Source organism: Astyanax mexicanus, chromosome 2, assembly GCF_023375975.1.
Source record: "Astyanax mexicanus isolate ESR-SI-001 chromosome 2, AstMex3_surface, whole genome shotgun sequence".
NCBI classification, from domain to species: Eukaryota; Metazoa; Chordata; class Actinopteri; order Characiformes; family Acestrorhamphidae; genus Astyanax; species Astyanax mexicanus.
This window is the reverse complement of record NC_064409.1, coordinates 18,695,826-18,710,520: the sequence shown is the minus strand read 5'-3', so window position 1 is coordinate 18,710,520 and position 14,695 is coordinate 18,695,826. Positions and strand designations below refer to the sequence as shown.

At 36.8% G+C, this 14,695-nt stretch overlaps 1 protein-coding gene across 3 annotated transcripts in view; it reads left to right on the top strand.

Moving 5' to 3' along the window:
- The window catches only part of gramd4a (GRAM domain containing 4a), an 84,273-nt gene that overhangs the window by 34,404 nt on the left and 35,174 nt on the right, over window positions 1-14,695 (top strand). Inside the window, exon 1 of one of the 3 annotated variants that reach the window (XM_049473647.1) lies at window positions 8,746-9,070. The exons of the other annotated variants lie outside the window; for them this stretch is intronic. Within the exon in view, the coding sequence (XP_049329604.1) occupies window positions 8,986-9,070 (85 nt within the window). The 5' untranslated portion in view covers window positions 8,746-8,985. Of the gene's footprint in view, window positions 1-8,745; window positions 9,071-14,695 lie in introns of those variants that run through there. 3 annotated transcript variants of the gene reach the window in all.

The following is a 14,695-nucleotide window of genomic DNA, read 5'->3' as shown; positions in this document are numbered from 1 at the left end:
AGATCACATTCTCATCACAAGCAAACCACTTCAGAGTTAATTTGGGACCAGACCGAGACCATCCGTTGCATGGAGGTGGGGCAGATTACTGCAGAACTTGGTGGCGTAATTAACCTGCGTTAAAAAAAATGAATAACGCATTATTCATTCCAAATGAATCGCATGGATTACTGCTTTAACGTTGACAGCTCTACTTTTATTAAGTACTGAGTGTGACTGGTGCTGATGATGTGCACCAGCAGAGAGTGTGAACCTGCTGCTGACTCCAGGGGAGAGTGTGTATTAAGATAAACAGTGGGCTGCTGTGCTTGGATTAAAAAGATGGCACAGCAAGCATCATTAGACAAGATTACTCAACGCATTTCTGCAGTTACATAACACATGCGCCCACTCTGAGGAGCAGCTGAAGAGACCTAAGCTCTCTCTCTTCTCTCTTTATCTCTTTTCTCTCTCTCTCTCTCTCTCTCTCTCTCTCTCTCTATCTGTCTCTCTTGTATTGGCAGAGTTATTGTATTATTAATATTTGCTGAAGAGAGTAAAACTGCTCAGAAAAGAGATGCTCTAATCCTAATCCACAGGGCATCTGACAGTGCCCTCAGGGTCACTCATAATGTATATTACTGTGACTCACAGGAATTACAGTGATCACACACACACACACACACACACACACACACACACACACACACACACACACACACACACACACTCACACTCGGCTGTTGCAAATGACTTGTAGTTTCTTAAGCTGTCTCTGTTGTTTTGACTCTCTTTAAACCAGTAGATTTTTTCAGCTGCATCACCGCTAACAGCTCAGCTCTGCTCCCTAATTAGAACACCAAGTGGGGCTTTTTGAAAAATGTGTCCCTAAAATTGGGACACAAGCAGAGCTGTTAGAAACTAGTATGAATCTAGAGAAAAGAGAACACTTAATAAAGAATAACTTGATCATTAGAAAAGGCACAGTGCTGCTTTATTCTTTACTTGCACTTGTAGCATTGCTAATACTAAAAGACATACTTAAAAATAAACTATATGTCCACATATCTGTGAACACCCTTACTAAGGAATGCATTCACCTACTATAAATACTATAAAACTGTTGCTAACACAGATATGAACATGTATACACACAGCATTTCTTGTTCCTGTAGAAAACGAATAGAATATGACACTTTGGAGCAGATAAACATGAACCCATGTTTATGCATTGAGCTGTGGAGCAGAGGAACTGTTCTCCTGAAGGTGATGGCTCTCAATAATGCACTTGTCACTGAATGCAATTAAATTCTTACAGCATTGCTCCAAAATCTGGCTGAAAGTATTTTCTGAACAATAGAGACAGTTACACCAACAAAAGCAGAATCATTTTTTTTATACTTTCGATTTTAGGAGAAACAATGAGTGAGCAAATGTCTCATCACTTTTGTCCACATAGTGTATACAGTGCCCTCCATTATGTTTAGATCAAAAGTTCCATTTGTTGCCCTGCTTAATAGTTCAAATCTAACCAATCATACATAAGAAACATAAGTAAAGTATATATTCTAGACTTGCTATTGTTTGGGTATTTGCATCAATTTTTGATTCACCATAAGAATTTTTATTTTCAAAACAATTCCCAAGTTTTTGCTAATTTCAGTGCAGCATAATTGTATAGTTACTCGGGTGTCTTCCAGAGATGGCACTATTAAAACAATGGCAGAGATATCCGACAAACCCTGCGATTACCAAGATTATTAACAGCTGTAGCGTAGAATTACATTTAGAAGTAGTGGACTGGTAGGCCAAGCAAGACCTTAGACTAATAAGTAATTATAATAAGTTATAAGAGTTTGTGCTCAATTTGTAGCATAGCAAGGTAGTAACAAAGTGTTTGTTGAAATTTTGCCTAATGTAAACTTTAGTAAATAAATCATAAATCTTTGAAATGGGTTTTCTTTCCCCATTGCCTGCATTAACCAATGAAAGAAAACAGACAGAAAAACGGGTGAATCAGCAAAAGCCCCCAGACTGATGTCCATACATTATATAGGAATCCTGGCCTCGCACACCTTGGCTTGTGACCGCCCACTGCAGAGTAAGAGAGAGAGCATCACAGTCCTGTTAGCCAATCAGAGGCAAGCATTTTGCATGTCATGAATATTCATGAGTAAGTGCCGAAATCCTGTCCTTCTTGAAACCATGGAATGAGACATTTCATTGAACAGGAGACTTTAGTAAACATCTTATTTATGTTCCTTAAAATGAAAAAAAAAAGTCACCATACCTTAAATTTTATGTAACAGCTTTAGATTTTGATACTTCCCTGTGACTGCGTCTGTACGCAACGCTGGATGAACCCCAGCTCACGACCCGCTCAGGCGGTTTATCCTGCTGTGTAATAACGAGCAGGTGCCTGTACTGGTGCTGGTCGTGCTCTTACTCTGACTTCCTGTCGTATATCCTGTGTATTCTGTTCCTGGCAGGTTCTGTGAAGGACTTTTTATGTACTGCTCCCCCGCTCTCTCCTCCTCTGTTCCTCAGTCAGGTTACCACGCAACAGCTCCGCTCTGCAGGCGGGAGGCCGGACTCAGCAGCTCGGCTTCACAGGCCGCATTGTGGGGCTGAAAGGCTGGAGCTGTCGTACAGAGCTGGGCTTATTGTGAGTGTGTTTGTGTGTAATTGAAGGATGAGTTGGGCACCGCTGCGTGAACACTGGCAACGTTACATTATGAGAATTCCAACACACCCTCCCTCTGTGCTCCCAGAATGCTAAGTCATCTTTGTCAGGGGCTTTGGGTTGTGGCTAACTAGTAGAAAGTCACAACTTAGGCTCTTATTATTTTGTGGTAGACGGGATGTCTTGGGTAATGATCAGTGTACTACTGTAAAATATGTCTAATTATATAAATGATATTATTGAATGGTACTCTCTTATATCTTTATTACACAACCTATTTTTGTCATTACTAATAACAGCTCTTTATTGAAACATAAAGCTGTTGTGTATACTTTGGCTATCACCTCATATCTCTTGTTAAAAATCTTTTTTTCTCTATTTTTCTCCCAATTTATCTGGCCAATTGTCCCACACATCAGCTGTATCAGCTGTTATCCCCATCACTGGTGATACCACAACAAAGGAGGGTGAAGGCTAGCACAAGTCACCTCAGACACATGTGAAGTTAGCCACCATCTCTTTTCAAGCTGTTGCTGATGCAGCATTGCGGAGTAGCATCACAGCGCACTCAGAGGAAAGAGCAGCGACTCGGTTCTGATACATCAGCTCACAGATGTAATTTTGTGCTGATCGACATCACCCTAGAAATTATGAGGGAAATGAACACTATCTACCCACCCAGAGAGAGCAAGGCCTATTGTGCTCTCTTGGGGCTCTGGCATCTGATGAAGCTCTGGAAGCTGCATGACAGGGATTCGAATCAATTATCAATTATCTTTTATGTTGAAAAGCTTTTTACATAAAATATATTTTTTCAACTTATTTTAGAGTATATCTGTTGGTTCATTAAGCGTGAAATGTTGATACAAAGTAAAGAACAGCAGCCAAATTGTTTGTTTCCCCTTACCAAAAATACATATTACTGTATACTGATTTACAGCATATTACATTTATTTTAAGGTGTCGTTACAGTATAATATACTGTAATTAAATGGTTTTTTTTTAACTGGACAACTGGTGTGCTAAAATGCTTAAACTATTAATAACAACCTAAGAAAATAACAACTTATAGAACCTGCTCAACAAATGTGACACAACAGTTTGCAATCACTTTATTTAGGTGGAATGTACTATTCCCTGTTGTGAGTAATAATGTTTAAATAATGTATTAATGTTTAAAGAAACTGATCAGCTATGACAGCATAAAGTCATACTTTGCATTAAAGAAAATGGTTACTTGCTCTTGTGTTCTACAACACTATGGAAAGGCAGTGAACCAATAAATAAAACATAATCATAAGTAAAACACAATTCACAAATTAAACACGTGTCCCCACCAAATTGTGTCACAACAAACCATGTGAGCACGTTTTTTCTGCTTATTATCTGGGCAGTATACCAGGTCACATTCTTACCACTAACCAACCGATCCAGAGTTTTTTTTTGGAATCAGATCAAATGTTGTTTACTGTAGCATCTCAGTGAACAACATACTATTTTTACTTTAACTTCTGATTTCTTTATTAATACTTGTACTATGCTTGAATTTAAGTACAATTTCACCAAAGTAATAGTACCCTAAATTAACCCCTGGCATTCTTGCTCCCCTTGACTGTATATATTGTGCAGTTGTGTGGATTAAGTCATTATGTAGCAATTCTGTGGCCTAACACTGAGCTTCCTGTAAGGCTGCATAAGCATGAATGGTCAGTATATGTTGGAGGAGATATCCAGTTTTGAGCAGTATTAAAGTATTAGGTGCAGGGTTTACGTGGCGGTTGATGGAGGTTTACAGATGTAACACTGCGGATTTATGCTCTCTGAGCTAAAGGAAGTCCTGATTGCTTGGCTTCTGCAGCTGAAAGAGATTTGAAGCAGGAAGTGGCTTTGAACCAGGATGTCTAAGAAGAAGCTGCAAGGCTGCGGCTTCAAGCGTCATCAGATAGTTCAGCCAACTCAACTTTTTAGCTTTCATGTTGCTGATAAGCTGTGGGGTTTTGATGAGTTGCAAACTAATTGAATATGGTAGTAACAAAAGTGTTGGAAAAATATTGATAACTAAGAATAGCTCAGCGAGTAAAAAATTATCTGATTGCTAGGGGTGGGTTTTTAAAAATATATTTTTTTAATTTTAAATGATGCGATATTGATTAATAGAAAACCAGGATCAATCGTTACAGATTGTGTTACAGATCATGTCCGATAAATTACAAAATGCATTTATTTGCATTTTGTTAAATTATAATAGGATTATGCAATTTTGATATTAATAATATATTAATAATTAATGATACACTTAGTATTATACTGAATGAGACATGCCCAAATGAATCCAGAATTAATCAAATTTTATTTGAGACTTTCTTAATCAGAATTGAATTGATTTGGGAAATCAGTTGTGAGACCCAGCCCTACTGATTTCTAAAAGGCATACATTTAAAGATATTTAAAAAAAATTTGATTTAATATATAAAATTTTCTCATTCATCTTTCAAAAATTCCAATATAATAAAAGGCAATGCAAAACCACATGCTGCACACAGGTACCCACTGTGGTAAAAGTGGGTAGGGGTACCTGACTGGCCTTCCTACCTGCAGTCGTTTTTGTTCCCTGTAGAGAATGTGTGGTTTTTGGAAAAGAACAATGCTATGAGTAGAAATGTCAACATTACAAAATCTCATTTTATACTTTCTGCACTGTGCTCTTTAGTTTTCCATACTGCCCCACCTCTTCTTTACTGATTTAGGTTTGTATTAGTTATTTAATGTGTTAAACACCTGATAAAGCTCATATAACAGCCCCATATAGTGCAACCAGTGTTGTGTTTGTAATGCCTTACATAAGACTATTAAGCAGTGGTAGAATGTTGCCTTTCACTCTGACAAATACACTGAGTGCACTGCTGGTAATGGCTTAAAACTGAACCAAACAGTGAATTAAACACATACTCTGACAGAGTGACTGACAAAGTGCTTTGTTTTTTAGTCTCAGAACCAATACTCACAACTCTTCAAACCAAATAAAAAGGAAACACTTATGCTGCAGCATTTTTATGCAACCTTGATCTAAACCAAATAGGTTTTTGTGTCAGCTTTTACTAGTAATAATAATAAATAGAAAAGTGCATTTCCTGAAGGTAAAAGACAGAATGGTTGCCAAGATATTTCAGGTGGTTGCTATGATGTTACAGGTAGCTGCTATCACTGGTATCCAAACACATTTTGCTGGTATCCAAACATATTATTATTATTATTATTATTATTATTATTATTATTTTATTTTATTTTTTTCAGTTTTATTATTATTTTTTTTCATTTTCTTACCAATTTACACGGCCAACTGAATATCATTGAAAGCTAGCAAACATAGGCAAAACTAAATAAAACACATAACATAAGCCATAAAACCAGGAGCCAGTAAAAACGAAGGACTGTCTTGTGTAATGTACTTTTACAAGTCAGAATAAGTTTGTTACATAATATATAGTGAAAGTAATATTGTAATAAAAAAATCTAAAACTGTTAGAGATAGATAGATAGAACGATACTTTATTAATCCCAGAGGGGAAATTCTAGAACTGTTGTACTAAATAAAACATTATCATTTGTTTAGTGTCTTGCAGTACATTACATTACATTTGGCAGATGCTTTTGTCCAAAACGACCTTTAATAATGATGATAGAAGAGTGGGATTGAGAAAGAAAAGAGGGAAAGAAGGAAATGAGGTTAGAAGTAGTTCGTTTGTTAGAGGTGTTAGGAGAGTAAGTGCTCTTTGAAGAGCACAAAAATACCATGAAATATGGTGCTATGTTATTTTAGGGCTATATCATGAAGTTGGACACTGTTCAAATCTCAGTATTTTTGGGATCTCTCAGGGACTCGCTGTGCTTTAGCTGCAGCGCTGGCAAAATTTGTTCCATTTAGTTCTTCCTCAGCGTGCCCTCGTCTCACTACACTGGTCATGCTGGGAACCCTGCGGCGGCAGAGGGCAAAAGGACGACAGTGCCATCATAGCAGAAAATTATGTTGGTGATGATTCTGTAAAGGCAGCAGTGCTACAGTTGCGGATTACAGCGAGAGCGAATCACATGACAGCTTCATTTCTGCTCTGAAGCTCTAAAAAGAAACTATTGAGAATGGATCTAGGTCAGTCACTCAAGGTCAGCCAATTGTTCCAGCAAACACACAATTTTCCACAACAGTTCCACATTAACTTCTCTTAACTTATACGGTAGCTCTCATCAGTAGCTCTGGACATCTGTGACAAAAGTATTTGGACGTGCAAGAGTAATGGAAAACCTGCTAATTTGTTGTTTCTTTCGAAATCAGGAGTTTTATTAAAGAGTTTATCTTTTTTGTTGCAGTAACTGTCTTTACAGTGCAGGAAAGGCTTGCTACTAGATTTTGAAGTACTGCTGTGAGGATTTGATTGCAATGCTTGTTAAAAATGGCAGTTCCTGAAAGTATTTGTTGGAGCACCTTCATAATTCCAGAGAACACAGATTTCACCGATCCACAGCTCATCATTAAGAGCCTGCAAAAGTATTTGAACGCCTGCACTGCAAAAAATTAATTGGCAAAAACTAGACAAAACTATATGCAAATTAAGATGAATATATGTATATTAAGCAAAAAAATCTGCCAATGGGGTAAGCAAGTCTCAAAATTAGTGAAGTAACACCTAAATCAAGCAAAAAAGTATTTTTTGGACACAGAATCAGAATAACTTGATTGCTGCATGATTGTGCTTATTTTGAGTTAAAATTACTTTAAATAAGGTATGAATTCTAAGTAAGAATTATTAAGATAATTATCCCTAAAATAAGCAAAATAATCTATCACTTACAATGCTTAGTAAGACAAAAAGTCTTATCAGTGAAGAAAATAAGATCTATTGCCTTAAATTTAGAAAATTTTACTTGCTAAGATTTAGTTTTTTGCAGTGTGTTTATTCATTGTTTCCTCTTGAAATCAAAGGTTTTATGAACATGTTTAAAAGAGCTTTTGTTGGTGTAAATGTTTGTACTTGTTCTCATTTGTAACATTTGATTTCGGAGCATTGCTTTGAGGATTTGTTTGCTACAAAAGTTTTATTGACCTCAGCACGTTTTTGCATGATCAGCACCCTACCCATCCCAAACATATTGAATAGAACACTATCATCTTTCCAGTAAACACTGTTTCCCTGTTCAGCAACTTAGCACTGAGGGTAAGCATAAGTATTGGGACACCTGATTATCTATAGTCTCTTCTCAAAGTAATATGGTATTTTTTTTAAAAGTTTATCCTAAAAGAATTGGAGGATGTACCATCATAATTACAGAAAAAAGAATTTCACTTACCCAAAACTCTGTGCTAAGGGTTAGCGTAAGTATTGGGATACATGTTTATACATTGTTTTCTTTGTTTTTTTTAAATTAAGGGGGCATTAAAAGACTTTATTTTGCTTCTTTTGTGCAAAGAAGATTTTGGACTAGTAAGTAGTTAGAAGTTGATCACCAAACCCCACTTCATTTCAGAATTGCCCCTGAGCTTTTACCAAAAGCATTGGATGTAGAATCAATATCATCATCATCATCATCATCATCATTTCAGAGAACACAGTTACAGTACTCCACAGGTTAATACTAGGTTGGGATAGCAAAAGTATTGGGACACCCTCTTTCTACTTAAAGTTAGAGCATTGCTATTAGGATTTTATTACATTTAGCTGCAACAAAAGTGTTAAAAGTAATAGGTCAGAATGTTGGATGATCACCATCCCAGCTCACAACAAACTACCAACTCATCTCATAAGTATTGGATGTAGCTCCATCATTCAACAAATAGTGCAGATGCCTACCATGGTGAAAAAGACTGTAAAAATGTGAACAATTACTAAGAACCTTCTCCTCTTAAAAGATCCTTTGTTCTAAGCCAAATCTCTTACCACCGTGTTTTTTTCAACGGGAACATGAACTTAGAGCCACATGCATGAGGCAGCTTGGGTCTGAAATTGCTCACTGTATTATTGCATAAGGCTCCACCTTTCCCCTCGTCCACTCTTTCACTCATTTGCAGCTTGAAACATTGCTGTTCGGAGCATCTGTGATGTTGTGGAGAGCACAGAGTGCTTCAGAGCTCTGTATCTGGCCCTAGACTAGATCTGCAAGTAAAAAAGGTCGGACTTTGGAGTGTTTGGAGTTTGGAATGATTTCTCTGAGCCATTGGATTCAGATCGAATGTGGATTTGGATTCGGTGGACTGGAATGCAGAGGCATTAACAGCATGTGCAGCCAGAGAAAGGGTTGAAAGTGGTACGAATGGACGAGTTGGAGTTGGGATGGAGACCATAGAACCTGAACTCGAGCTTCTTGCGGATATCGCTACTGACAAGATCAAGATTCATAAGAGCAACCTCAACCTTAGTAAGTGTAAAACTACGGCATTAACCTTATTAGAATTTGTGCTTGTGTACGAGATCCCTGGGCAAAGTTACTTAAATGGTGAATAACCCATTCATGCATTTAATTGTGTTTTAAATGAGAATTTTACAACAACTACAGATAACCTGTATGGTTATATAAAACTACCTTTACCCCTACCTCTGTTCCTATAACTTCCCATACCATGAAAAATCAGATGTAAGCAGCAGTTTTAACAAATGTAACAAGTCTTAGTATGAATATAATAATGATATATGTAAGTGATTACAATATTGTAAAAGGATAAGTTTATTGGGAATAACTGCATAGTTTGAATTATGCTCAAACACTTCTAGCCTGGATACAAAATGAGATATGGTTTGGCATTTACCCACAGATGTTGCAGCTGGGCCTGTAGATCCTCCTCTACACTTGTAGGGTGCCAAAGCTAGCATTAAAGCAGGTCCATAAGTGTTGCAATTTCTTGACATTCTTGTGAAACTCTTGCTGTGTCTGGGTGAGCATTATCCTGCTGAAAAATGCCCGTTGAATGCTTTGCCATGAGAAGCAACAAGTTTCACACAACTACTTCAAACAAAGGCAATGGTGGCTCGCTGATTGATGGTCTTGAAGGGAAACAAATTACTGAATTAGCCATCTTGGTTCTCTCAGTCAAAATATCTTCACGTGCATTGTAGAGGCATGTCTTGCCGTCAATGATCTCTCACCAAGAGGTACACTACCCAAAAAAGTCTGTCGTAAATTAAAAACAAAAAATGCAAATGTACAGCTATTAGATTTTGATGGAGCATTATTTTTTATAAAATGTACAGTTCTTCTGAAAACCATCTGATATATGTAATTCCTTTGTGTCGGTATCAATACTAAGCTGGTTAAATCCATTTTAGGGTTCTGGGCTGATGTCTTGTGTAAGGTATTCTTTCAGCTTTATTTCCGTGATGTTGAAACGAAAGGAAGTGAAAGGAGGAAAGTTGACCTAGAGTAAACCCAAACAGCTTATCCTGATGACTGTCTGAGTCTGCTTTAGTAAAACTGCTTACTTGCTAAGAATTTATTATTTCCTCTTAGCTGCACATGTATGTAAACTGGCAGTCAAAAAGAACAGCTCAGATTTAGGTCTATATTGCTGATATTCAGCAAAAACTGCAAAAATGGACAACTAACAGCATCTATCGGTGTAATGTAGGTTCTTCTTCTGGCTTCACACATTCATTCTTCATTCTTCTGTCCAAAGACCTTAGTTCTTTCCAAAGACCTTGATGTGGTGGGCTTCTCTTTTCCACACACTACCCACAAGTTCTCAGTGATGTTCAGATCTGGTGCTTGTGTTGCCGTGACATCACCTGACCCTCTGTACTCCTCCACCCACTCTCACAATCAATAATGCATAATGCATTTTGTATCATCTTTCTGGTGAGCTAGATATATATTTTGGTTATATATTTGGTTCTACACCAAATGATAATTTGAACATCTTAGCAGTTATTTGACCCTTAATGTGCATTGTATACAATTGTAATTAAACAATACAGATTTTACAATTTACAAAACTTTAACACAAATGTACACAGTGTTTACTGTTTATTCTTCACCAAATGAGTAGTGTGTTTTTTTTATGCTGGTGAATTATAGCATTCACCAGTTCCCCACTAAATGAGTTGAAGCAGGTCCTACATAAATATATAGGCAGTTAAGCCTTTTTAATTTTATTTCATAAAATTGTAATTAAATTATTTTTATATTTTTAATTAAAGATTAAATTCTGAAAATTAGGATTTTCTGGGGGGGGCTTAAAAATACTAAAGACTATTAAAATGGTCTAAAAACTGAACCATATTTTCAGCTGATTGTTTAAAATATTGATTTGTCAGAAATGCAGGAATCAGAGTCTGTAAACTCAATATTGGCATTTCGATTTTTTATGGCATTTTCTTATTATAAAACCGGTCTTAATTTTGCCTCTCACTGGCATTTAACTTTCCAATATCTGCAGTTACTCTAAATTTGAAAAAATCTAATACTTTTTACAATATTTTCAGTTGGCATGGTTGTGGTCTGGAAGAACAGTGTGATCTTCCATTAGAGTCACATGACCCACATGACCACTGCCTGATAAACACACACACAGCACAGGGGTGTGTTGTGGTGTGACAGTGACTGGCATTAAGCCTGATGTGATGCAGAGTGACAGTGTGTGAGCACCCCGCCACATTCAATACTAATTACACAAGCAGAAACAGAGAGACAGAGCGAGAGAGAGACAGAGCGAGAGAGTGTGTGTGATCGGGCCGTGCTCTCTGCTCCAGTGTTTCCTCAGGCTGTGCCCTCTCTGGCCACTCTACTGCTCTGCTGGTAATAGGTTTACATGTGTTCTGGCATGGTTGGGCTGGATACGCTAAGCTAAGCTTCTTAAGATGCACCACTAAGAGACTGGCTGGTGACCTTTGACCCCACCACTGCTCACATACAGTAAACACTGGGGCTGTGTTTGTTGTGATGTTTAGTGTTGTGTTGTGTACCGGTATACTACTTCAGTACTTCTGAGTTATAAACAGTTCCATGTTCCCAGTTCCACTTTGGTCTTGGGTTCAAGTCCCTATTTGGCTAGAGTTTTCATTTCCTCCCCATGTCTCCTTGGATTCCATTCAGGGACTGTAAAAAAAACTATGAGTTGCTATGGTGTGTGTGAATGTGTGTATATACTAATGCAGTTCTACAAGTGAACAGTCGTTTCCAGTTGAGAGTATGCTATAAGTTCTATTCGGTTAATAGATTCTACATGTATCTACTGTGTACTTAAAATTGACTCCAGTATATCACTATTTTATTTCAGATCACCACTAGAATATTTTTTTATTTTTTATTGGCTGTAAAATGTTCTGTATAATTTGTAGATAAATAATATTATTATTATTCTTTTTTTTACCAACTTTAAATTACTACAATTACTAACCTATTTTTTTTCATTTACTAAGAATCAGAAAACTAGCGTGTAAATGTTAGGTACCATATTTTATAAGGCGCACCAAATTATAAGGTAGGATAATTCTTGAAAACATTTAGTTTCAAAGTTAAGTGTGTGCTGGATGTTATTCTACACAGATTTCTCTCATCAAATCTGTTTATTTGGGAGAGTAAAGCACTTACATTTATTAACAGTGAGCTTAGATTTCCACTATTTTAGTGTAGTTATCAGTGCTAGATGTGGATAGCAGGAGCAATAGATACGATTAGCAGCAGCCTTAGCCACAGTTAGCAACGCTTAGTGCTAGTAAATGCCGCCCTACAGTGCTAGACCTAGAAACCCTGAGTGTGGTTAGCGGCTAATGCTAATACTGCTCCAGCCTTGGTGCTGGAGATACTTAAGTGAAACTCCTGTATACTGCTGTACTTCAGTGGAGTGGCTTTACTGCTCCTTTTAACCTGACTGATAGAACTTATACAAAAGGTGCACCGGATTATAAGACGCACTGGCGATTAAAAAAAAGTAAGGATTTTAGGTGTGCCTTATAGTGCGACAAATATGGAAAATACAACTTTCGGTGGTGTTTGGCTAGAATTGTCCATGTGACTAGTATTGCGCTGACCATTTTTAGTCATACTGGTGTAATGCCTATGTTTATATAGGGGATCATTTAATATAGGGGATCTTTGTCATAGATCAGTGTAGAATCAACTGAAAGGTGTTTAATAATGCAATGTGATCTGTGTATATTTAAGGTTTTGTTATATAATATTACAGCAGATATTAAAGGAAGGATATAATAAGAAAAAGTGATGTTGGTATTAACTGTCTCAGAGAAGAAAGGAACAAGCAGCTGACAAATATAAAAAAAATGACTTCACAGGATGTAAGTGTGTGTGTGTGTGTGTGTGCATGTGTGTGTGTAAGAGAGAGAGAAAGAGAGACAGAAACAGAGAGTGCTGTGAGAGCTGCTGAATATTTGATGAGGCCTAACAGGTGGAGACGAGTGTAGTGTGTGAGAGAGAATGTGCGTGTGTGTGTGTGTTCTCATACAGCACTGTATTAATCTTCTGCTCTGTCTAGCTACTACAGGCTAATTAGAAGATGGATGTGAAATGTGTCTGGTGTGAATTAATTGTGGGCTGTGCTGCCTATAAGAGACTGTCTAGATTTAAACCTCTGGCCACAGCTCATTTCCTGGCCAGTTCCTGGTGTGTGTGTGTGGAGTGTATGACGATATATATATATATATATATATATATATATATATATATATATATATATATATATATAGTCATTATACTGTATTTGTGTGTAGTGAACAGGTTGCATTTCTGTTGAATGGTGAACTTTAATGGTGGCAGAATATCTGTGCAGATTAGTATGCAGTGGTCTGGAAAACATGTTGAAACTATATAATTCTAATTCAATATATTTTATATTATGTAGATTTATATAGTTTTAGCTATTATGGGATGTTTTTTATGCCCCACTGGAAATTGGATACACACTGCAGATTCTAAGACTCTATTTACATTCTGAGAACTCTCCTCAGTTGTCCTGTAATGGTTACTTGGGGACACCAGAAGGCGTTGGATTGGACTCTGAATAGGAATTAATATATAACTATAATAATATGCTTTAAACATACTTTGAACATAATCCCTAAACAACTAGTAAGTTTCTCGTAAAAAATAGGTCAATATATTCATGTTTTATCGGCAATACTTCTCTACAGGGTACAACTTTATTAAGCTAAACACTTTCATTAGAAGTGGTGTACAAAAATATTTGGACATATTATTGTGTATTATAATGGTTTAATGGATAAAAAGTGCCTTTTTTAAGGGATGTATCCAATTGGTGTATCCCATTCACCATTGGTCAGTTTCTGGTCACAGGACCACTATTGACATTTTTTTTTGGGGGGGGGGATGATGATCCATTCTCAAAACATTAGTGACAATGACCTGAAAGCAGTAGTGTACAGTGTGCGCCTCTGGTACAGAGAGTGTGTACCATGCACAATGTTATTACTGGGGTTATTGCAGGACAGTGTCAATGCCAGGTTGAGAGTGGATCCACCACCCAAAAATAGCTTGCCTGTAGTGGCTCTGCAGTGAGAAACTGAGCACTAATTAAGGTCTAGAGGATAGCTAACTCTGTGCATCAGCAATATTTTAAGGTATTTTTGCAATAATGTGTCACAGACAGCTTTAAAAGCTGTGTTAAGTTCCTTACAGCACTTTTCATTTACTTTTCCTTATAAAGTCTCTAAGTGACACATACTGAACATCCTGAGAGCATCACAGAACAGTGCATGAGTGTGATCATGTGACTTCATTTACAGAGTGTAAGAGTGTTAGATTAAGGATGGATATAAAATTCAAATGCTTTGATGAAATGTTTTACGTTTCATAGAAATAGTTCTGACACAATTTCTAGAACATGTTAAAATACAAGTTTTAAAAGTGTATTTTTAGCTTCTACAGGTCTTTTCCAACCATTTTAACAATTCAAATGCTTTGATCAAATGTTTTATGTTCTATAGAACTAGTTCTGACATGATTTCTAGAACATGTTAAAATACAAGTTTTAAAAGTGTATTTTTAGCTTCTACAGGTCTGTTTCAATGATTTTAA